The sequence below is a fragment of the Leptopilina boulardi genome, unplaced genomic scaffold (genome assembly GCF_019393585.1).
Source record: "Leptopilina boulardi isolate dan_hultmark-lab unplaced genomic scaffold, ZJU_Lbou_2.1 LbouV2_310, whole genome shotgun sequence".
Taxonomy (NCBI): domain Eukaryota; kingdom Metazoa; phylum Arthropoda; class Insecta; order Hymenoptera; family Figitidae; genus Leptopilina; species Leptopilina boulardi.
The window spans coordinates 1829880-1855930 of NW_026137875.1; the positions used below are offsets into that span (position 1 = coordinate 1829880).

The 26051-nt window shown below is 25.7% G+C and overlaps 1 protein-coding gene across 2 annotated transcripts in view; it reads left to right on the forward strand.

Annotated features, from left to right (window-relative positions):
- Window positions 1–11748, forward strand: part of LOC127283792 (rhodopsin-like) — a 54499-nt gene extending 42751 nt beyond the window's left edge. Inside the window, exons 4-6 of one of the 2 annotated variants that reach the window (XM_051308888.1) lie at window positions 4354–4613; window positions 6292–6425; window positions 11337–11748. In XM_051308888.1, the coding sequence (XP_051164845.1) occupies window positions 4354–4613; window positions 6292–6425; window positions 11337–11618 (676 nt within the window). In that variant the 3' untranslated portion in view covers window positions 11619–11748. The remainder of the gene's footprint in view (window positions 1–4353; window positions 4614–6291; window positions 6426–11336) is intronic. The other variant, XM_051308889.1, reaches the window with a different exon arrangement.
- Window positions 11749–26051: the final 14303 nt, after the last annotated feature.

The window sequence follows — 26051 nt, forward strand, 5'->3', positions numbered from 1 at the left end:
ACCAGTGTGTGTTTTGTGATACTTTCGCTTTTCATTTTTAATATTTTTAACCACTGCTTTTTTTGACGTTCATTTTTCGGAAACTTGTGAAAACTTATGTTTTCAGTTATACTCTCCTTGACTTCGCACTGAGGTACGTAACACATTCTACGTTTCCCCGTAGACATTTTCATTTTCTTTTTAACAAATATGAGCAAAAATCACCAATTTGTTATTTATTAACAATTACAAAACTTTTGTAATCAAAGCAAAGGAACATAAACTAAGTTAAGTCGTTTAGAGTGATTCTATGCATATATGATATACATATATATGTATGTTTGTACTGATCGTGAACAACGCGCTATAATTTAAAAAGGATAAGCTTTTTTTGAAAGATTTCTTTTCTATAGGATAAATTAAAAACTACATTGTACAATTCTACAATATTTAGGGTGACATAACAATTAGTGAATTAATTATTTAAATAATTAATCTTTTTCCCATACATTATTTGAATTTTTTCCACTAACTCTAGTTCTCCCGCCATTCACCAGGGCGGCGACTCCATCATTTTGCTTCGCCAATAGCTAACCACCTAAGCTTCGATATTTTGACCGCGAGGGGGCAGACTTTAATAGAAAAGCGCGATTTGCATTACGTGCTTACTCTCAATTCCTCTCTGATATTTATAATATAATAATTTATTTATTTATTTATTTAATGATAATATAATAATATATATATTAATATAATAATAATAATATTGAATAATTAATTAATTAATTTAATTCAGAAGAAGAAAAAAATCACTTTTGATAGTTCAGAGAAAGAGAATTGAAACTAAATAATTCAAGAGATCGAAAACAGATTTTAAAAAATCATCCGATGTTGGTTTTTAAAAATTCAAAATGACGGATCTCATATGTCAAACAATTTTTAAAAAAAATTGCATATTACTTAGTATTTAATTATTTGCAAAAATATAAACCAAAAAAAAAAAAAAAAAAATTGAAAATTCAAAGGAGAATTATTAACAATTTAAGGATCAGTGTTTCTTTTAAGTAACATGAACATTTTTTTGTTAACTTATACACAATTTTTTATTTTTTTGAAAACTAAATATTGAAACAACATTTTTCATAATCTTTTGTAAGTTTATAATTTTAAATTCTGATTTTTAGACAAGAAATTTTAATTAAATTCACAGAAGAACTTGTTCAAAAATTAAAATTGCAATTTTTTAAGAAACAATTTAATCCTTAAAAGGTAAAAGATTTTTTTACTTGTTTACAAAAATTATTACTTTTAATCGAAAGCGGTAATAATTTCAAATAATAATAATAAATAAATAACAGTTTTTACAATTTTTTATTTCTAATTTTTTAAGATTATTACATATGAGGGGTTCCATGCGAAAACAACATATCGTCGACTTTAACGACGATAACTAATACATTTTTTGAAAATTTTGCATATTTTACTGAATAAACGATAAAAAACAAAAATTTCAGGACTTTTTTTATGTTTGTCACCATAAAAATCAATTTTTTTTTTAAAACAAGATTTTAACCTTTAAATTGCAAAATATATAGTAAATTTTAATTTTATAATTTTTTGCATGAAATTTTTGAAAAGTTCAGTTCAAAACATAGATTTTGGAAAAAAACTTGTAAAATTGATTCATTTTTAAGGAAGTTATGAGCATTCAAAAATAAAAAATCATTAAAATTCTCCAACTTTGAAAAATTCATATCTCCTAAACGGCTTGATTAAAAAATTTGAAAAAAATCATGAAGCTCTTTTTTGGAGGGTACAAAACGATAAAAAAAAATTTCAGCCAATTTGAAGAGATCAAAGTCAACGATATGTTGGTTTTAGCATGGAACCCCTCATGTACAGTGTATAAAACAAAGAATAATTTTGAAAAATCTTGCAAGCATGGGGGATCGAACTCAGGACCTTTGGGACGCGAGCCATTTACTTTGACCACACTGCAAGGCTGACATACAAATCTTTTACGTATAACACTTCTTCCTAAAGATTCGAGACTGAATTACTTTCTGTTTTGTGATAACGAAATAATTACATTATCTCTACATTTTTATATATCTAATAATAGTTTATAATCCTTTTAAATAATTTATTTAAAATGTTAACGAATTAAATTTTTCACACTGTTAATAAATTATATTGAATATAAATTTCACGAAATTATACCTAACAAGTAGCGAAAAAGTTTTGGCATCTCATTTTCCAAAAGCTTAAAAATAATATCTTTTTGCTTTTGGGAACCGTGTATTTTCATAAGTGGATCACCTAAGTTTTTCACAATTACACATTTGACGTTTAAATAAATACAAATCACTAAAGTTAAATTAAAGTGTTTGTTTCTGCATTTAAAAGATATTTTGTTCCAATTTCATATAAAATAGGAAAATGTTACAAAAAGTCACGAAACAGTGCAATAAAAGGGAATTTAATGATTAAAATGTTTGATTTTTATCATTTTCATTAAAAAGTATTTTAAATAAATAATTATTCAATAATTATTTAAATTGTATGATATTTAATGAATTTTGAAAAGTTTTAAGATGATTTTTCCAAGGTGGTCCACTGATGAATACACAAAAAAAATAGTTAGAAAAAAACACTTTTTAAAAAACGTCAAGAAATTTTTTTTTTTTACAGTAAAAAAAAATTCTAAATACATGTAACTTGTAAATTTTCTCATTACCTATCCAACGGTGTACTGAAGTTAGCTAATTATTTACTCTAAAAAAAAGTTATAAAAGAAAAACAAAACATGATCCACTCATGACTACATTCGCCTACATTTATTCAAATAGGGAAAACTATCGATGCCCAGATGATAACCCAATTTGAAAATAGAAAAAAGTGATGCTATAATGAGGCTTACTATAATATATAGAGAGTAAGAATAAATTTTAAAGAAATGAAATATGAAAATGAAAATATATTATACCTATATATGAGAGATTCTTTTTCAATCGCCCCAGCCCAAAAAGTCAATGTTCTGGGATTGGCTTCATACTTTGGTAAATTGTTGTCCTATATGATAGTAATAAATCCCTAAAATATAAACTCATTAAAAAAATATTTGTAGAAAGTAGAGGGGGTTGAAGTTTTGACGTTAAGGGTAACATTGTCATTTTCAAATCCATATAACTATGACAAAAGTTAATGGATTTTAATTTATCTATAATGAATTTTATTGCATTTTTTACGTACTTTTCAAAAATGTATACGAAATTTAAAAAAAAAAATTTTTAACCCCTTTTTTTTCAAAATCAACCCTTATTTTTCGATTTTCACCCCTTCGGGTATTTTTTTTTTTTTTTTTTTTATTTTCATTGGAAAGCTGAGGTTTTTTCCGATGAGCTATGTAAATATGAAAATGGGACAACAATAATTTTGTGAGTAACAGAATATTAAAGTAGGCGGTGCCGATAAGGGGTGTACCTGGAGATCATCTTTGAGGATTTAGATAGGCACCGCCTAATTTAATATTATGTTTCTCACAAAATTATTGTTGTCCCATTTTCATATTTACATAGCTCATGGGAAAAAACCTCAGCTTTCCAATGAAAATAAAAAAAAAACAAAAAAAAATTCCCGAAGGGGTGAAAATCGAAAAATAAGGGTTGATTTTGAAAAAAAAGGGGTCAAAAATTTTTTTTTTAAATTTTGTATACATTTTTGAAAAGTACGTGAAAAATGCAATAAAATTCATTATAGATAAATTAAAATCCATTAATTTTTGTCATAGTTTTACAGATTTGAAAATGACAATGTTACCCTTAACGGCACCCTTATCGGCACCGCCTACTTTAATATTCTGTTACTCACAAAATTATTGTTGTCCCATTTTCATATTTACATAGCTCATCGGAAAAAACCTCAGCTTTCCAATGAAAATAAAAAAAAAAAAAAAAAAAATACCCGAAGGGGTGAAAATCGAAAAATAAGGGTTGATTTTGAAAAAAAGAGGTTAAAAATTTTTTTTTTTAAATTTCGTATACATTTTTGAAAAGTACGTGAAAAATGTAATAAAATTCATTATAGATAAATTAAAATCCATTAACTTTTGTCATAGTTATATGGATTTGAAAATGACAATGTTACCCTTAACGTCAAAACTTCAACCCCCTCTACTTTCTACAAATATTTTTTTAATGAGTTTATATTTTAGGGATTTATTACTATCATATAGGACAACAATTTACCAAAGTATGAAGCCAATCCCAGAACATTGACTTTTTGGGCTGGGGCGATTGAAAAAGAATCTCTCATATATATATATATAAAGAGAAGAATAAAAATCACTTGAATAAGTGGAACTTTCTGTTTTAGACAAGCCATTCTCTGGTCACTGTTTGTGTGGATTTATGCTTTATCTCTATCACTGCCACCGGTATTTGGCTGGGGAAGTTATGGACCAGAAGCTGAAAATATATCTTGTAGTGTGTCTTGGGAAACACACAATCCTGAAACATACATTGGGAGTTACATAGCATATCTTTTCCTATTTGGTTTAATTATTCCCGTTGTTGTAATTGGATCAAGTTACGGTTCTATTATTCTTACATTAAGGAATGTAAAGAGAAGAATTGGTGAGAAATTTTACATATATATTTCATCAAATTTAAAAAACAAAAAAGAAAATTAATAAAAAATAAATAAAAATTTATCTGATTTGAAGAATCGGTTATTTGATTAATATATCAAATAAATATTTAGGGGAATATACTCAGGGTTAAATAAATTTTGTCAATTGAGTTATATTTTGTTAGAAAGATGTACAAAAGAGAAACACTTTTGCTGAAGATTTTAAATTGATTGGTCTAAAATAAAAAAAGTTCTGATCATTTAAAAAAAAATCTCGTCAGGGTTGGATATTATACTCAAAGTTGGATACTTTGTAAAAATCGAAGCGAATTATGGGTAAAAAAATAAAATAACATTTATAAAGTTACTGAAAACGTTTTTTATATTTATTTTTTCATTTTTACATTATTATTATTTATAATTGACAATTTAATATTATTTATAACGTTACTGAAAACGATTTTTAGGTTCATTTTTTTATTTTTATCGTTATTATTATTTTTCTAATATCTATGGTACACAGAAAAAACCTAGTCTGATTTTTAAAGCAAATCAAAATGAGCCAATGCTAACCGACATAGACAGTGGCGCCACTAGCCTGGTTCATTTTTGTTGCACATCAAAATAAGCCGCCTACACGACTCATTCTGAGTTCAGTTTTTTTCTGTGTAGAATATGTGCTGTGTGTGTGTGTGTGTTCAGATGAGTGTGAGTCAATGTTTATTTGTATATTTATTTATAAATTTTGTCAAATTCATAATTAACAAAGTGGCCAACCCTGAGTGTATAAAGTGTTCAACCCTAAGTAGAAGTAATATTTTCGAATTGTAATAACCATAACCAAACATGTTTCGCGATTTGATTTTACACTTCACTTTTTTTTAAATCATGAACCCCACAATACATGCAATAAACTAACCTTACTGATTTCTTGTTTTCTTTATTCATTTTTTATGTTTAATCACATCGCTCACGAAAATTTTTTCGTTCCTATACAAATGCAACGACGTCACAGCAGACGCTATTTTTGATCCTTCAAAAAATGTAATGGCACAAACAGTTAGGTTTCACTACGAGAAGCTTCGCCACGTCCGTGCATAGATGGCACTAGTGTTCTTATTTTAAGAAAAGCGAAGTGTCCAACCCTGACTATATTCTCCTACTTGAATCAAATAATTTTTATTTGACTTAAATAAATTGTATTTGAACGAATAATTTATGTACTTGAAACAAATACCATTTAATTGACTAAAATAAAAATTATTTTGTTTAAGAAAATATTTATTTGATATAATATAGTCAACTAATCGATTATTTGACGTTTTTTACACTTTTAAGACGAACAATTTTTGCAGTGCTGTTATAATAATATAATATGTAAATATAATCCGAATTTTGTTAATATACACCCAGACGAAAAAATATTTTTCCTCACAGAGCTAAATAAATATTTATTTGCTTCTAATAAATTTTATTTGGTTCATATAAAAATTTTATTTACGTTCAAACAAAATTTTATTTCTAAAAAATTAAATAACATTATTCAGCTCTTATATATTTTTATTTAATTCAAATGCAAATGTCATTTGATTCGAATAGAACATTTTTCTTTGTGTATAATATGATTCGGAAAAATTCTTATTGAATTCTAATTCAATGGAACAATAACGATTGTACGTGTAGTTATTATTGTAATTTTAGGGTCGAGACGAAGACAGGAGAACAAAGTCACAAAAATGGTGGCTCTAATGATTTTTGCTTTTATGATTGCTTGGACTCCATATTCCATTGCTGCTCTTGGAGCACAATATTTTGATGTAAGTAGAAAATTTTCTATAAAAATAATTATTAGGCATAACATTTCATTTATAATTTTTACTTCTTAGATTTTCAAAATTCTTATTTTTCAATAAAAAGTATTGAAATTTTTTTTAAAATGTAATTCATAATTTTTGTATTTCAAACAAATACCATTTAATTGACTCAAGTTTAATAATATATGTAATTTAAAACAAATTAATAATAATAAACAAGTTTCTACAATTAAAAACTATTTTAATAATAAAAGAAACCAATTAATTTTTTGTAAATCTTCATTAGAGGAAAGAAAAAATATGAAATTTCTCTTTAAATCTTAATTTTTATAATTAACAAAAGATCGCTTTCACTTCAAAAAGAACAATAAATATTTGTGAAATGAGATGGAAAATTGCTCTCACGAATAATGAAGAAAAGATTTTTAATTAAAAATTAAAAATAAAGAAAAACATTTTCTTTTATTTAAAAAAAAAAAATAATAATAATTTAATAGTTATTTTTGCAGATAAAAAAATATCTCATCCCGAAAAATTTGTTTTTTTTCTAAAATTTAGTAGCACTTATAATAATATTTAATTTAATTATTGTCAACCGTTAATTTTCATTAAAATTTCAATATTATCGTTAGAAATTAGAAAAAAAACACAGCAATTAAAATTTGCAAAATTGACAAAAATGTGACAATGTCTTTTTTAATTAATTAAAATATATTTTATAAGATTTTTATTTAGTATTTATTTTGTACCTGAAAAAAAAATTATTTGATTCACATACTTGATTACTTGACTATTATCAAATAAATATTAACTTTAAACCATAAATAATTATTTGAATTAAATAAATTGTATTTGAATCAAATATCATTTAATTGACTCAAATAATAATTATTTGATAAGGGAATAGTGTCAGGGTTGGACACTGTTTTGGTTTTAGGTTTATAAATATTTTGTTTAGATAAATTCAGTCAATTGTGGTATATGGGTGGAAAGATCTACAAAAGAGGAACACTTTTGCAGTGAACCGTAAATTGATTGGTCCAAAATTAAAAAAATTATAAACATTTAAAAAAAAAATCTAGTCAGGGTTGGACACTTTTTGAAAATCGAAACGCATTATTAGTAAAAACGTAAAATAACATTTGTAATGTTTTTTATTCTTATTTTTTCATGTTTATCTTTACTTATTGTTTACAAATTGTAAAGCTTCATGGGTTTAAAAAAGGAATGAACTCAAATTACAAAAAATAACGCTTTATTGTTCTAAATAACTCAATGAAATGATGAACAAAATTTATACAATTTAAGTATTATTTTTCTAATATCTTTGGCACAATTTTGCACTGAAATATCAATAAAATAAAATTTATAATTATTTATTTATTTATAAATTGTGTCCAACCTTAACTGTATAAAGTGTCCAACTCTAACTAGAAGCATCATTTTCGAATTGTGCTAACCATAACCAGACATGTTTTGCGATTCGATTTTTCACTTTTTTCTTCTTAAATTATGTACCCCACATTACATTCAATAAGCTTACCTTGCCGAATTCTTGCTTTTTTTACACATTTTTTAGGTTTATTCACAAGTCAAACAAAACTTTTTTTGTCTCTTCGATTGCACCGAAGTCACAGGAGACACTACTTTTGATTCTCCAAAAATGTAATGCCACAAAAAGTTAGGTTACACTACTAGACGATTCGTCACTTACGCACACAGGTGGCGCTAGTGTTCTTATTTAAAAAAAGCCAAGTGTCCAACCCTGACACTATTCCCCTACAAATAAATATTTATTTGATAATAATCAAGTAACCGATTATTTGAATCAAATAAATTTTGTTTCAGTGCATAAAATTAGAATAAACTGACAATAATTTCCAAACAATTATAAATTTAAAAATTTTCAAAACGAAATGTCACATCATTGCCAATTGCTAAAATTTTGCACCGGAATAATAACAAAACATAACCTCAATCATGGATGTATTCTATTTCAAGAATTGTTATAATTAACTGGTACACCACAATTCTTGAACAAAGTAAATCCATGATTGTGGTTATGTTTTGTTATTATTCCGGTGCAAAATTTCAGCAATTGACAATTTAGTTTTGAAAATTTTTAAATTTAATTGTTTGGAAATTATTTTTAGTTTATTCTAATTTTATGCATTGAAAAAAAATTTATTTGATTAAAATAATCGGTTCCTTGATTATCATCAAATAAATATTTATTTGTATCAAATAATTACTATTTAAGTCAATCAAAAGATATTTGTTAAAATGTTTAACGTCCGAGAATTCTATTAATTACAATTAGGTTCGGTATGAATAAAAACGATAACATTCGGACCATTGTAAATTGTTGTTTAATAAAAGTTTACTCCAACGTTGGAGAAACTTAAATTTTGGAGTTAGACATTATTATAATTTGAATCCCTAAGGAGGAAATCATTTAGATTTCGAAACGTTGGAGTAAACTTTTATTAAACAACAATGGTCCGAATGTTATCGTTTTTATTTATACGAAACCTTCTAATTGATATTTTTTTAAATAAAAAAATTATTGGTTTAAATACAATTTATTTAATTCAAATAAAAATTATTTGGTTTAAGGCCATGTGAGAGAAATACATTTTTTGATAGTGAAAGCAAGTGAATAGCATCGCTGAGCAGTTCATTACATGAAAAATGACCACTTTCTCAAATCTTTTTTCTCTTAATTTCATTATTATTATATATAAATTGTTTTAAATTGGCTTGATAAATAATATTTTTTTTAGTATTTATCATGTGTATATATATATTTATTTGTTTATATTTAAAAATACAACTCAATAATAAAAATTAGAATGTCTTATAAGTATTCAAAATGTACATATTATTAATACAAAATATTAATAACTATAAGTAGTCAAAATTTTTAACAATATAGTTAATTAGACAATCGATGAATAACATATCAACAACAAAACAATTACAAACTATCAACAATAACTTGTTAATAGAAAATTTTAAATAGACAATATAAATTCTGAATTCAACTGATAAAATGAAAATTAGAAAATGTACTTAAAAAAATTATTTAAAGAATTAGCTAATTGTAAAATTTTACACATATAACACTTTATTTAAATAATATCTTAATAATTTTTGCACAAATTTTTATATAATTTTGAAAATATTATTTTATTCGTATGTTTTTATCACATTAACATAAAATAAATTTAACCCAGTAGCAATAAATTCAATTGTTTAACATAATTTAAAACAATTTATTTATAATAATAATGAAATTAAGAGAAAAAAGATTTGAGAAAGTGGTCATTTTTCATATAATGAACTGCTCAGCGATGCTATTCACTTGCCTACTCGTTGGCGCGCCACACGCGCAATCTTAAAAATTCAATATTTTTTAAACTATTGAATTAATCTACTTGAAACTTTACAGAAAACTTCATTATATCCTAATACACAAATGTCTCACTGGAAGTTCTTTCAACTATGAACTTCCCCGCAGACTTTTTGTCGGCGAAGATAACTGAGTATGATTACCGACAGGTATTTGTTTATAATTAAAAATTGGTCAACAATTGAAAAAATTTCAACATTTTTTTTAGACTATCGTCATCTATGGACCCAAACGCGGAAGTATGCAAAATCTCATTGGATTTGATTAATATTTGTCGAAGATACGATGATTTATGTTTAAAAATTGAATGAAATTTGGAAATAAAAATTTATTAGTTTTTTACAATTATTAATTAAACTATTCATTTGACGAGAAAAATCCAGAGGAAAAAAAGATGCGTCTTTTCATTTCCTACAAGATAGCATTTTTCAAAAATCAAAAATTTCGAATTTTATTTTTTCATCATTTTTGTATGTTTGACTGGCTTTGTAGCGTGCAGCCGAGCGCTTGGCGAGTTCTTATTTCCAGGTGCTCAATTAAGGGGTCGTTCATTAATTACGTAAGGATGATTTTGGCTATTTTTACCCCCCCCCTCCCCCCACGTAAGATTTTTTACATGCATTAGCGCCATTTTTTCTATTGAACGTAAGAATTGCTGGACCCCCCCCCCCCCCCCTAAGAGCCTTACGTAATTAATGAATGGCCCCTAATAGTGGAATTAATGGGCTTTTGTTATTTCTTTGAGCGGCCACTAACTCGAATTGGCGCTAGTTCCTGGACCACTGATACATTCACGCGACGTCTGTGTGTACCCCCGCCATGTTGACTTCAACTTTCGTTCAAAAATGGGAATTTCCAAACTTTTATTTTTCATACTTAAACGCAAAATTGTGCTTCGAATCGAGAACAGCGCCATTCTGAATGCTATTTTCTATAATATTTTCCAAATTTCAACCAAAATTTTTTTACCATTTTAGAGAAAACTTGGTAATACGATACCATGTTTTATGCATGGGGGTCACGTGGGTATTTCCTACATGGCCTTAAAGTAAATATTTATTTGATAATAGTCAAGTAATCAAGTATTTGAATCAAATAAATTTTTTTTCAGTGTGTTTAAGTACAAAATAAATACTAAATAAAAATCTTATAAAATATATTTTAATTAATTAAAAAAGACGTTGGTAATTTGCGATCAAATAATGATTCGAACTTTTAGAAATTCGATCCTTTGATAAATTCAGACTTTTTAAAATTCGATTTTTTGGTTATTCGAATTTTTAGAAATTCGATTCTTTGGTAATTTGAATATTTGAAAATTCGATCAATTAGACAATAGAATTTTAACAACCCCTTCTATTTTTTTTTGATAATTTCAACTGTTAATTATCCGAATTTTTAAGAATTTAATAATTTAATTTCATATATTAAATAAATAAAATACAATATTCACGTTTGAGAATTAGAGAATTATAATAACATAATATTAATGACTATTATAGATGAAACTTTCACCCGAGGCAGCAATGGTGCCAGCAATCTTAGCAAAATCATCGATTTGCTATAATCCAATTATTTATGCAGGTTTAAATAAGCAATTTGTATTATCAATGAAAACCATGTTTGGAATACAAGATTCAAGAAGAAATATGAGAGGAATCGACAGTACAAGAGGAGTTGAAAGTGTAACTGCATTAAGTGTAGTGAAACATGAAAATAAATTAATAATTTTTGAAAATAAAACAAATCAAAACGAACAACAACAAAAAGACATTCAACTATAATAATAAACAATTTTTTTTATAAATAAAAAGTGTTACTTGTGACCAAAGAAAAAATACGAAAAAAAAAGTGTTTGCATGTTGAATGTATTTTTAAGAAACAAATATAATAAAAAAAAAGAATTTCTCTTTTCATATTGTTATATTATTATTATTATTATTCATATTCATATATATAGGTAAAAGAGTTTTTTCATATTAGTAATTCATTATTTCATAATCTTGTTAATATATAATATCCTCGCAACAAAATTTTCATCTGTAAATTCAGTTTTATTACTCTTTTGAATAATATAGATATTTCCATCAGAATTAATTTCCATAATAATTTCCATTTGGTAAAAAAATTTAAATTTCTCTAATTGCATTTTAAAATAAATTTATTAAATATTACAAAAAAGACAATAATATTCTTTAAATAATAAATTTAATACTTATTATTATTATAATAAATAATAATAAAAATTACAATTAATTAATAGGTATAATTAGTAAAAAAAATTAATCATATATTATTTTATAATATAAAAATACAAATATATTATAAATAATAGTAATTAAAAAACAAATAGTACAAATAATTTTTTGCGATAAAAATATATATGATCTATTAAAATATTTATCTATCCACATAACTTACGGCGTCTTTTCGTTTCAATATTAAATTTTTTTCGACATTTTCTGATACTAGATAACCATATTGTTCTTCATTTCCTGTGAGTGGTCTCTACGAAATCGCTTTCCATTTTTAATTTACTCTGAAAATCACTGACGTTTGACGTGATTGTCACTATGCTTTTATATATATATATATATATATATATATATATATATATATATATAGAGAGAGAGAGAGAGAGAGAGAGAGAGAGAGGGGGGGGGGACGAATTTCAAGCAAATGAAACAAGAGTCACAAATTGATATTAATATGAATATTTAAAATGGATAAAAAAAATAAATAAAACTGGTCTAACAAAAAGAAAAAATTACCCTTGGTAGTAAAATATATTTTTTTTTTTTGCTATTAATAACAAAAACAAAATATGGTCACATATGCATTTTTTTAAACAATGATAAAAATTATTTGGAGCGAATAAAAATTATTTTGTTCAATTAATTTTTTAAATAAATAATTGACATACATCTTATCCATTAAATATTTCTTTGAAAACAATAAATATTTACTAGACCTATAAATATATATGTATATATGGGCGATTTCACGTGAGATTTCCGTTGACCCTTTAAATTCGGTCAAATATATTTTTTTCTTGTTCTGTAATAAAAAAAAGAGATACGTATTTTTTTTATTTTTTTTTTCTGAAAAATTTTCGAGTTATGAATTTTTAAAATTTCAGTTTTTTCAATGTAGACCTATTTTCAATGACTGATAACTCAAAAAAAAATAGATTTTTTCAATTTCTGCTAAAAGAAGAAAAGTTTCAGTTTTTCTTTTACTTTTCAATAATGTTAACAAAAAAAATTTTTTTTCATTTTTTATAAACAAATTAAGTTTTTTTTTAAATAAACCGATAAGTTTTATAGGTTTAAATAAACATTTAAACACCGCGCGCAGCATTTTGCGCATTTTTGAAAATTAAAAGAAATTATAAAATTGTTAAAAATTATTTTTTCCCCAATTTTTCATAGTGAAATATGATTTCAGGTTCCAAAAAAAAAAATGAAAAAAAATAATTTTTAACAATGTTTTGTAATTTTCAGAAATATGCAAAATTGCAAAAAAATTTTAAAATTGTTAAAAATTATTTTTTTATTTATTTATTTATTTGTAGTTAACGGGCAGTGCCCTTTTTTAATTTTTTTTGGAACCTGAAATGATATTTCACTATGAAAAATAAAAAAAAAAATTTTTTTAACAATTTCACAATTTTTTTTAATTATCAAAAATGCGCAAAATACTGCACGCGGTGTTTAAATGTTTATTTAAACCAATAAAACTTATCGGCCCACTCTAAATTTTTTTGCAAAATCTCCTTAGTATTTCTAGGTATATTAAAAAAAAATTTTTTTTAATTTATATCCAAATTTAAAAAAACTTAATTTGTTTATAAAAAATTGTTATTTTTTAAATAAAAAAATAAAAAAAAAATTTTTTGTTATCATTATTGAAAAGTAAAAGAAAATCTAAAACTTTTCTTTTATTAGTAAAAATTGAAAAAATTCATTTTTTTCGAGTTATCAGCCATTGAAAATAGGTCTACATTGAAAAAACTGAAATTTTGAAAATTCATAACTCGAAAATTTTTTAGAAAAAAAAAATAAAAAAATACGTAGGTATCTCTTTTTTTTTATTACAGAACAATTTAAAGGGTCGACGGAAATCTCACGTGATATCGCCCATATACTCATTTTTACTTTCCCTGACAAATTTTGAAGGGTTCGAGGAACCATATTACAAAATATCTTAATTTAATTTACAAATTCTTATTCCATCTTAACCAAATACTATTTTTTAATCTAATTATTCTATTATCCACCAGTTCCGGACTTCCGTTTCCCGTTCTAGTTTAGCTTCGTCAAAATAAATATTAATTCAAACCCAGCTTCTTTAACTTTAACTCAACTATTCTCTCATTATTTATCATTTGTTCTAGTTATCATGCATCGATTTCTCATCTTGCCACTGAAAGAAATTATTCGTGATTAATGCCAGAATTCTGGCTAATCCAACCATATTAAATATTTCATGTCCATTAACTAAAAAATTTGGTTACCCGAAATATATAGGGATGGAACAGCATGCAATTCAAACACAGCCTTTAACAGCTCGGGACGCAATTCGAACATAAAGAGATCATACCCGTGTGGAAATCTTCCCAAAGTCGCCTAAAGTGAGACTGGGCGCCAATCTGGGCACAACTTGGCTTCCCAAAGTTTGAAAAATGAAGAAATAAAAGAATTAAGTTAATTAAATTATTATTTAAATAATATGCTGAACAAATATACAAAAAAGTGCAACTGTGAAAAGGTGAAAAAAATGTTTGTTTTTCATTGTACTTGGGCAAAGTTTGGGTCAACCCAACCTGGCCCCAACGGGGATTTCCCAAAGTATATTCCCAAACTGAAATTTAATTTAATATTCTGTTATAAATAAATAAAAAACTTGAGAAAAAATGAGAAATAATAAAACTAGTTAATTATATTTATATTTAATTTATATGCCGTTTGGAGATTTTTCCAAAAGCCAATATGGGCAAAATTCAAATTTAAGGAAAAATAAGAAAATTGAAAACTTTAGTTAATTATATTAATGCTTAAATAATACCTTCCCTGAATAAATAAAATGTATGTCAAGTTCTTAGTTTTTAATTTATTTAACTAAGCTAATTAATAATAATAACTTAGTCGTTTTTTGAGTCTTTTTGACTTTTTTGACTCTGACCCCATTCTCAATCATTTATTTCCTATTTTTATTCAATTTATTAATAATAATTGAACATAATTTTCTAATTTAATAAATTATTTAAATAAAATTTTCACTTCAACGACAACTATACTTTGGTACTTATTAATTCAAATTATTACTGGTAAAAATGTTAAATGAAAATAAATGAAATTAAGTAAGTGATTATATTTTAATTTATTGTCTAACCTAATCATATTTTTCACATCTTTCATTCAATAATTGTATGATATAAATCATACTGAGAAATTAAATCTTGTCTGTAGGTGCGCGTCGTTAGCATAGTGGTTAGAGCGTTAATCTATAAGTTCGTAGGTCTAAGGTTCGATTCCCCTCGTGCGCAGTTTTCTTTATTTCATAGGTTTGCGTTATTTCTAGATTTTCATTTAGAAGTTGTAGCAAAACTTGAAAATCTAATACATACACTATTATTTAATTTTTAAATTAGGGGAATAGTGTCAGGGTTGGACACAGTTTTGGTTTTTTGTTTATAAATATATTGTTTAGATAAATTCAGTCAATTGTGGTATATGGGTGGAAAGATCTACAAAAGAGGAACACTTTTGCTGTGGACCGTAAATTGATTGGTCCAAAATTAAAAAAGTTATAAACATTCAAAAAAAAAACCTAGTCAGGGTTGCGGACTTTTCAGTCAGGGTTGGACACTTTTTGAAAATCGAAACGCATTATTGGTAAAAACGTAAAATAACATTTGTAATGTTTTTTATTCTTATTTTTTCATGTTCATCTTTACTTATTGTTTACAAATTGTAAAGCTTCATGGGTTTAAAAAAGGAATGAACTCAAATTACAAAAAATAACGCTTTATTGTTCCAAATAACTCAATGAAATGATGAACAAAATTTATACAATTTAAGTATTATTTTTCTAATATCTTTGGCACAATTTTGCACTGAAATATCAATAAAAAAAAATTTATAATTATTTATTTATAAATTGTGTCCAACCCTAACTAGAAGCATCATTTTCGAATTGTGCTAACCATAACCAGACATGTGTCGCGATTCGATTTTTCACTTTTTTTCTTCTTAAATCATGTAACCCACAATACATTCAATAAGCTTACCTTGCCGAATTCTTGCTTTTTTACACATTTTTTAGGTTTATTCACAAGTCAAACAAAACTTTTTTTGTCTCTTCGATTGCACCGAAGTCACAGGAGACGCTACTTTTGATTCTCCAAAAATATAATGCCACAAAAAGTTAGGTTACACTACTAGAAGATTCGTCACGTACGCACACAGGTGGCGCTAGTGTTCTTATTTAAAAAAAGCCAAGTGTCCAATCCTGACACTATTCCCCTAAATATTTTTTTTACTTTTTTTACTATATACATTGTTTGTTAGTCGTCATCTTTAATACAATTTCATTTAAAAGGAAATTATATTTATTCATTTAATTTACTCTTTTGTTGTTAAATTATTTATATAATTATTAATTAACAATTATAAATAAAAATGGAATAACTCAATCTAGCCCCAGCTGGGATTTCCCAACCTTGGGAAATCTTTGGGATCAGCGTTACGCGCCCAGTTTCGGCGTTGTGTGGGTTGCCCAATTTGGACATTGGGAAACCCAGTCTGGACCAGATTGGGGCCCAGTCGACTTTTCCACACGGGAAGGCGTGATATATGACATTTATTTAATTATTAAATTTCATTTTTTTTAATGAAAAAATTATTACTTTTACAGTGTATTCATATTATGTGATTATTTCTTTTATTGAAACGTCCATCAAAACTTAAAGTTAATTGAACTGCTTATTTTAATAAAAAATCTTCAATAAATTAAACATAGGTACCCGGGTATACCTCATCCGTCCATAGAAGGTGTTTTTTCCTCAGTCCCATAAAGGTTAATATCAAGAGATAACTGTTTATTTACAAAATTTTAATCCTTTCGAAACAAAAATTTTTATTCATGCAAATAAATATTTATTTGTTTCAAATACAGATTTAATGGATAAATAATAGACAAGTAAATAATTTAATTTAATCAATTAATTTTTATTTGATCGATAGAAATATTCTTTCGTTCTATACTTTTAAAATAATGATTAGCTAAATGATTTTTCATCGTTTTTTGATTTAAAGAAAAAATATTTTTTATTTAAAATAATATCTACAAGTGGAGAAATAATTTATTAAAATTGATCTGATATATTTATTTGATTTAAAAATACATTTATTTTCTTTTAATAATCAGAAGAATAGTTATAGGTATTACATTTAGAAATTACCTTTCATGAAATCAATATTGAAATTTTATTAGAAAAAAAAGAAACAAATTTTTAAACTTAAATAAATTTTTTTTTCTAAATGTTCTTACTATTGAAAGTTTATTTTCATTCTAGAATTATTATATATATATATATTTTTTTTTTGCGCGTTCTCCTTTCTCTGAAAACAATCTTTTGAAGCACGCGATTGAGAATTTTTGATGTCATATCTAATGGAACAATTATTTTTTGAAACTTCAAATAAAAAAAAGTGTTATTTTTATTCACTTTTTTTTTAATTACTTGAAAACTCAAACTCATTCAACACGACGCAAAGTTTTCCTGAACAAGTTTTCTATAGATTCTATACAGTAGTTTTTTCAATCTTACTTGAATTATCGTTTCTCATCTGTTACTGATGTTTTTACGTTAAAAAAATATATTATTATAGAATCGTAATAAAAAACAGAAAAAAAAATTAAAAGTTTTTGACATTTAATATTTTATATTATATTCTTTCTATATGAGAATAATAAAAGTTTTTAAAAATATAAATTATTGTATGAAGTCGTTCTGTATATGAATGTCAGTTAAATATATGTTTACATACTGATTGAAAAGTATGATTTAAACTTTTGTTTGTTAACATCTGTTATAGTTACTCGTGCAGAAAATTGACCCACATTGCCCTATTTAAAGTAAGGCTAATGACTTGTTTGTAATTATTTAATTAATTTATTAACAATTTGAAAAAAATTATTTTATGATTTTTTAATTAAATTACATAAAAGGATTATAAACTATTATTAGATGTAAAAATTAAAAAATAATATAGTTATTTTGTTATCAAAATAAATAATAAAAAAAAAATCAGAATACATGGAATGCGTCTCAAAGGTATGTATGAGATTTTTCATAAAATAGAATTTAATTAGAAATAAAAAATTGTTATACAAAAGTTAACAGTGACGTCATACCTAACCTTTCATTTTCTAAAAATTCCTAAATTATATTACTTTACAGTAATCAAAATGTCAGTTTTTGCACATAACAGCCGTTTTTTATGATATATTTTGTTTTTTCTGTCATTATTTGGGATCTAAAACTATTGTAAATTATCAAAATTAAAAAAAAAAATTTGTACATTTTAGAAATTTTATTTTTTGATTCCTCACAGGGTGAAAATTGCAGTCCATGAATTTTGCAATGTCTCATTAAAAAATTAATAACTTTTTTATTTTTAATCAAAACAACTTTTTTCTTTTTTAGTCACTCGTAGAATATAATAACACGTATTTTCGTTTTTGTTTCATTAAGAAATTCGTAAAATTGTCTGAGCTGTCGCGAGTTGAAATAAAAAAAACAATGAAAATTTTCTTTCTTAAGGCCATGTGGGCAAAGGACGTTTTTTTGTGGTTTGAAAGTTACTCTGAAATAAAAAATGATTTTGGGTTAAAATTTTGGAGAAATGATTTTGTTTGGTACAAGGAATCTCGCTGTTCTACTCATTTACCATAACTTAACGCAAAAATAATAAAAATAAAGCAATAAATAATAAAATAATGTATTTAATCGTAGTTCATTCAGCGGCCATTCGCTCGAATTGGCGCTGTTTACTGAAGCACTGACACACTCAAGCAACGTCTGTGTATGCGCCGCCATCTTTGTTTTCATTTTCGTTTAAAAATGCCACTTTTTAAACATCATTTTTTAATAATTTTACTCAAAATTATGCATTTTTCGGAGAACAGCGAGATTCTTTGTACCCTAATGTATAATCCCTGAAAATTTTAGACAAAAATCTTTTCTCATTTTAGAGTGAAATGTATACTACCAAAACACATTTTCCCATACTAAGTCACGTGGGAGGTTCCCACATGCCGTTAAAAAAACAGTTTTTCTCTCTTATATTTCGAAAACGGAAAAAGATGGAAAATTTCTTATTAAGAAAAAAAGATGCGCAATCGAATTCTGTATAAGAATATGCTCGAAAAATATTAAAATTCAAAAAACGAATTTTAAGTGTCCAGGGGATTATATTTTCCGGCAGAAAAAATTTACGTGCCCTTCTAGAATCCAGCGGCTCAATTGATAAAGGAGCCCGCACTTTTTACACTGAAAATGTCTTTCAGCCAAATCTTTTGAAACTCTGTAGTTTTGTAGTTTAATGCATTCCTGAACAAAAAATCCTTATGCCAAAATATAATCCTATGAGTAGTTTTTTAGCTACAGCACTTTAAAATTAAAAAATAATGTATTTATGAATGTTTTCTTTTTCAGAAATGAATCAAAATCGCTCAAAATCTGTTAATCGAGGGTTTTTGGGGTCGCTGAGTACGAATCTGTGCTCAGAATTTCGGAATTCAAAATAGCGGAACGAATATGGAGGACACGCTTTCGAAAAATCACTTGAATTCACCTCAAAATCATTACTCGGGGGTTTTCGGGGTCGCTGAGTACGAATCTGTGCTCAAAATTTCGGAATTCAAAATGGCGGATCCAATATGGCGGACGCGATTTCGGAAAATCACTTAAATTCACTTCAAAATCATTACTTGGGGGGTTTTTGGGCTCGCTGAGTACGAATCTGTGCTCAGAATTTCAGAATTCAAAATGGCAAAATATACTTCTTACATATGGTCACTGCTCTCTTTACCTCTCTGTGTATACAAACATGTCCATCCCTTCTAACCTTTACTGACTCAGTGTTTTTCATTGTCTGGAAGAGAGATTTGTACTGCAGATTCGTGCAGTGAATTCAAGTGATTTTTCGAAAGCGTGTCCGCCATATTGGATCCGCCATTTTGAATTCCGAAATTCTAAGCACAGATTCGTACTCAGCGACCCCAAAAACCCTCGATTAACAGATTTTGAGCGATTTTGATTCATTTGTGAAAAAGAAAACATTCATAAATAAATTATATTTTTACGTTATTATTTTTTAACTTTAAAGTGCTGTAGCTAAAAAACTACTCATAGGATTGAATTTTGGCATAAGGATTTTTTGTTCAGGAAACCTTAAACTACAAAAATACAGAGTTTCAAAAGATTTACATTTTCAATGTAAAAAGTGCGGGGTCCTTTAAATCAAACATATATAATTCGTTTGGTTTAGAAGTAACAATTTTTTTTAAATTTCTTTAGAACCTGAAATCATATTTTACTATGAAAAATGAAAAAAAAATAATTTTTAAAAATTTCCTTTTATTTTTCAGAAATTTTATTTCTGAAAAAATAAAATTTTTCTGATAAAATCCATCATGAAAAAAGTGTATAAAAAAATCAGCAATGAAACATAATAAAAATTGTGACTGAATTTTAAATTTTTAGTTTTAAAAATTTTTTTCAAATTATTAATAAATTAATTGTTTTTCTATTTCCCATAGTATATTACAGTTTTAAATATTCAATATTAACAGAAAAAAAAAATAGTCAACCTTAAACAGCCTTAATTTCGAAAGATTGAAATTTCACCGATCCTTCCCCTTAAAGATTCAAAAATATATATATGGAGTTAAACTAAACTTTTGTTGCGATTGTTTGTCTGATTCTTCTTTAAATAAAATATATTTATCTCCAATTTAAATATAACTATAACTCTATTATTATTTGCTTCGAATACAAAATTTTGTTTTTCATAAATAAAATATTTATATTTGAATTTAATAAAAGTTATTTAAAGTTTTTATTCGTACGAAAAACTCTTTTAGAATTGAAATAATTTAATCAAACTCAAACAATAAAATAATTAAGTTTATTTTGTAATGATCTTTAAAATTCTTCAAAATTTTTGATAACTAGGAAGCCCAGGTGGGTGCTAGCTGGCGCCCTTTTACAAACTGAGAACTTTTCCACACGGGTAAAAATATAAATTATTATATTAAATTCTTCCAGACTATAAATAGATGTCAGTTTGCACTGACTGGAATTTATGATTTAAACTTTTGATTGTTCAACATCTGTTACAGTTTTATATATATATATTATATTTGAATGAAAGATGTTTCCTCTCATGTGTGCAAACTTTCTGTCAGTATTTAATTTTTGTTTTAAATCGACATATGCACATTGACAATGTTTTGTTTTGTGCGGTAAATGAGTAAAATGAAATATTGTCTCTCATTAAATTTCATTACTTTTCAATAAATGTGCATATATATATATATATATATATATATATATATATAATCTCCCTAAAAAGTACAACAATGAAGAATTCTCCTTTTGTTTTCACTTCTGTTTCATTTTTGCAATATTCTTCTCGAAATATACAGATGAAAAGCGAAACTGGGTCGCATTTGTGGACCATCAATCGTAAAGGTTTGCTCTTTTTGATTGTCTATGAAACTTTCTCGACACTTTCTTTACGGTGACAATGATAACAGGCGAAGCGTTAAAAATTTCCCCCCAAAAAAAAATTCTCCGATTTTTTGTCAAAATATCGTTTCTTTTTATTGTGACTACAAAAATTTTTCTTGTAAGATCTCTCCGCAAATTTCTCAAAAAAAAAAAAAAAAAAAAATTTCAATTTTAAAGCTAATTTAGAAAAAAAAATATTATTATTTACTAATTTAATAATTTAAAAGGATTAAAAATAAGTTTTGGAATCAAACGGATTAATTCAAAATAATTCTGAAAATTATTTTTGTTGAATCGGATAAAAAAAATTACGAGTTGACGACGGCTGATAATGTAGAGATCTTCCTTATCATCGGAGATAAAAAAATCTATTTATCTACTTATCATCGGTAGAAGAACGCAAAAATTTAAGGACCTGCTATTAATGTAGGAATCTACTTTATCATCAGTCGGCAAAGAAGAAAAACAAAATTTTAAGACTTACAAACAGCAGTAGGTAAAGAAGAAAAGAAAGTAACACCTTTTTGTTGATAATATGGGAATCTACTTTACCATTATTTGAATCAAATAAATTTTGTTCGTTTCATCAGTCAGGATGTTAAATGGTTTTTTTTATATTTAAAAATAAACTAAATTTTTGTCTTTAAAACAAGATAAAATAATATTTGGAAATTCAAAAAATGAAAAAAAAGTAGAATTATAACTGATAAAGATAATAAAATAGTGAAAACAATAAATTTTTTAAATTTGATTGAATAGCATATATATATGTACGTACATTATTGACATAATGCATTTAATTATCCAATTAAGGTATAAGCCTGAATGCAAGTGGTACGCACACAAAACAACGCACATGATAAATTGAGCATAAATTATGATTGGAATTTCACGCATATGTTATTAAGTGTCACGTTTAGTAGATTACGAATTATTACATCATAGTTGTTTAAGTAGAGAATCGCGAATTCATAACACGCACTGTTATGCAGTAAACGAGTCCTATGCAATATGGCGAAAGTGAAATTTACATTGGAAAATGCATCTGGATTTTCGTGGTTTTCTCGCCTTGATTCCCTTATATATATATATATATATATATATATATATATATATATATATATATACATTTCTTAATCGTCGCAAGCAAGTTAGAAAAAAAAAATTTTCACCTGAGAGAGAGAGAGAGAGAGAGAGGAAAATGAAAAACATTAAATTACAATCATCATAATATATTATATATATACCGATGTATCTCGCATCAAGTCACGACGAGACAACAATTTGTCTTCTTCATCAAACAAACCAATTTCATCATATACGCAACCATCACGCACACACAGTCAAGCACATTAATATTTCACCGTCAAAACAAACATATTTTGCTGCAGTCGAGAAATTTTATAAATATTGCAAATATTATAAAAATTTTAAATTTCTTTAAAGAGAAATAATTAAATAGGTTTTTAAATGATAATAATTAATTAATATTATAAAAGATAATTAAAAACAAAGGTAAACCTAATTGAATTAAATACCTATGTAAAAATTTAAAAGTGGATCTGATAATGTAATGACCAGTTTTTCCTATCTGCCCCTTCCTAGGAAAATTGACTAGTGCCCTATGATGCTCCCGATCAATATTCTATTTAAGGAAAAACTTATCAGGGCCTTAACACAATTTTCCTTTAAATTTCTCTATTATATGAAATTATTTTTATTTTAAATAAATAACAATTTTTTATTTCTACCCCCACAGCACCGAAACTTTCCTAAAGATTTATTTGAAATGTTCGGAATATTTAATTGCAAAGTTTAATGAAAATTGTGTAAAGATTTAAATGGCCTGATTAAATAAATGTTTAGTGTGAAACTTTCCAGAATATTTATTTAAGTGGGACATTTAATTCTTTACACAATTTTCACTAAACATTGCAATTAAATATTCCCAACATTTCTAGGAAATTTTTTTGGATAAGTTTCGGTGCTGTGGGGGTAATTTATATTCTATTTGAGATTATTACATATTATTATAGTATAAAAAAAAGTAGAGAATAATTTTGAAAAATCTCACACGGAAGGGGGATCGAACCCAGGAACTTTGGAACGCGAGCCGTGAACTCTATTAATACAGCCAACTTACTAGATTTTTTTACCTAACTCTTCTCCTTGAATATTAAGGGGTGTTTTCGGCAATCACTGGCAGTAAGTGTAGCCAGTGAACAGTGGTACTCAAGTGACATGAAATGACTTCAAGTTTGCTTTTTCTTTAATTGGCCAGTTTCGTATTTGAGTACCACTGTTCACTGGTTACAGTTACTGCCAGTGATTGCCGAAAACCCCCAAGACTCTACTACCTTCTGTTTGTTACTTATAACAAAATAATTACATTATCTTAACTTTTTTTTTAAATTGAATAATAGGGTAACTGCATCAATTACGGCGAGTGCGCCAATTACGATGCGTTCATAAAAAATAATAATTATTACTATTATATTTAATATAAATGTTGCAAAATGATTTAAAACAATTATTTTAATCTTTTTTTGATAAAATTACTAATAAAGATGCACATTTAAACAATTATTAATTTAATTATTTGAGATATACTTTTTTCCCTCCACGTATAATTGAAATATTTTTAAGATTTCCATTGGCTTTAATTACGGTGAGCAAAGTATTTTCAAAATACATGTAATTTTATTCACCGTAATTGATACACCAAAACTGACACAAACGCGCCGTAATAGAAAATTACGGTATTAGTTTTAATTTCTCATATTTGTTTAAATAATCGATTTTTATAAAGTTAAATTTTTTTTAATATCGAATTAACATAACCTTTCAGTTTTATACCCGTGCAGAAATTTCCCTATTTAGTTCTACTTCAGTGTTGTCAGATGCTTATGGCGCTTTCCCCCTAGATGGCTAGATATTTTCCACTAAAAATAAATTTTTTCCACAAAAATTTTTTTTCCCTAATTTTCACTAGAAAAATAAAAATAAATAAATAGAAAACGTAAAAATTCTTAACTCAACGCAAAATTTAAAATTTTTGACACTAATTATGCAAAAGTTATTTAAACTTAGAAAATAGTTTTAATAAAATTTAATATAGTTCAAGGTAATAAATATATAACAATAATGATAGACATTTTTTTGGAATTATATTTATTTAAATATTAATTCCAGTAACAATTTATTTATAAAATTTATGAACTTAAGAACATGGAATAGACATTGCATTAATAAAATAAATTTCACGACTAAACTGTACTAAACAGCAGTGCAGAGCTAGGCACGTAGAAGAGCATCCTTTCTTATAGAACTGTGTGACAATAACAATAAGGGCATAATGGCAAAATATGATTCTTATATAGGACACCAGTTTTTACAGTTCTTAAATAATAATTATTTAAAGAATTATTGTTCAAAAAAATCAAAAATTGTTTTAAAACACAATAATATTTTCATCTTACATTTAATTTAATTTACCTAGTTTTGGTAAATTTCTAATTGCCAAAAAAAAATTGTGAAAAGTCCACAACTAGTTTTGGCAAAAGTGCATTTGCCAAAGCTAGGTTTGGCTGGTTTACCAAATTTTTTAACTTGAAGAAAAATTTGTGTGTTTTGAAAAAATATTAGATTAATTAAATATTATAAATTATTAATGAAATAAGAAATTTTAATAATATTAATAAAAATCACATTAGAATATTAAGTATTTTTGTGTTAAAAAAAGAAACTTGATTCGACATTCATGTGAAATTATTTTCATACTGGATCCATTGAATTTCAATCGACTGTTTGAAATTCAGAGAACGCAGTCAACTTATTTGAAATCACCTGGTATCATAAGAAAGTTTCTTTGTGGCTCCACTTTCACGAAGTTTGCCAAAAAATGCGTTTCTCATCACAAAACAAACAGTTGACAAATTGAAACTGTCTTTATCAAGAGAAAAACTACTTGTATATTATAATATATTTACACAGTGTTATGAATTTTAAAATTCTAATCAAAAATTTTGCTTACAAATTACAATTTTCGAAGGAAAAAAAAAATATATATATATATATATATATTTATATACTAAAAAGAGGAATTTTTATAAAAAAAGCTAAGAATTTTTATTATCATCTAAGATTCTTATTTCAATTTTTTTAGTATTTAAAATGGCGAAAGTTTTTTTGAATATTAAAACTTTTCTTTATATTATTTTATCTATGAAAATTAAGTTGAAATGTTTATTTTAAAGAATTTAATTTAAACGTATGAAACTGACTGTTCCCATTTACCCCAAAATTTAGAAAATTTTATAAAATTTGGGGTAAATGGGGACAGCATAGTTTCTAAGAAAGTTTTAAGAAAAAAGTTTCCATAAGTATATTACTGCATTAAGGGATGAAAAAACTT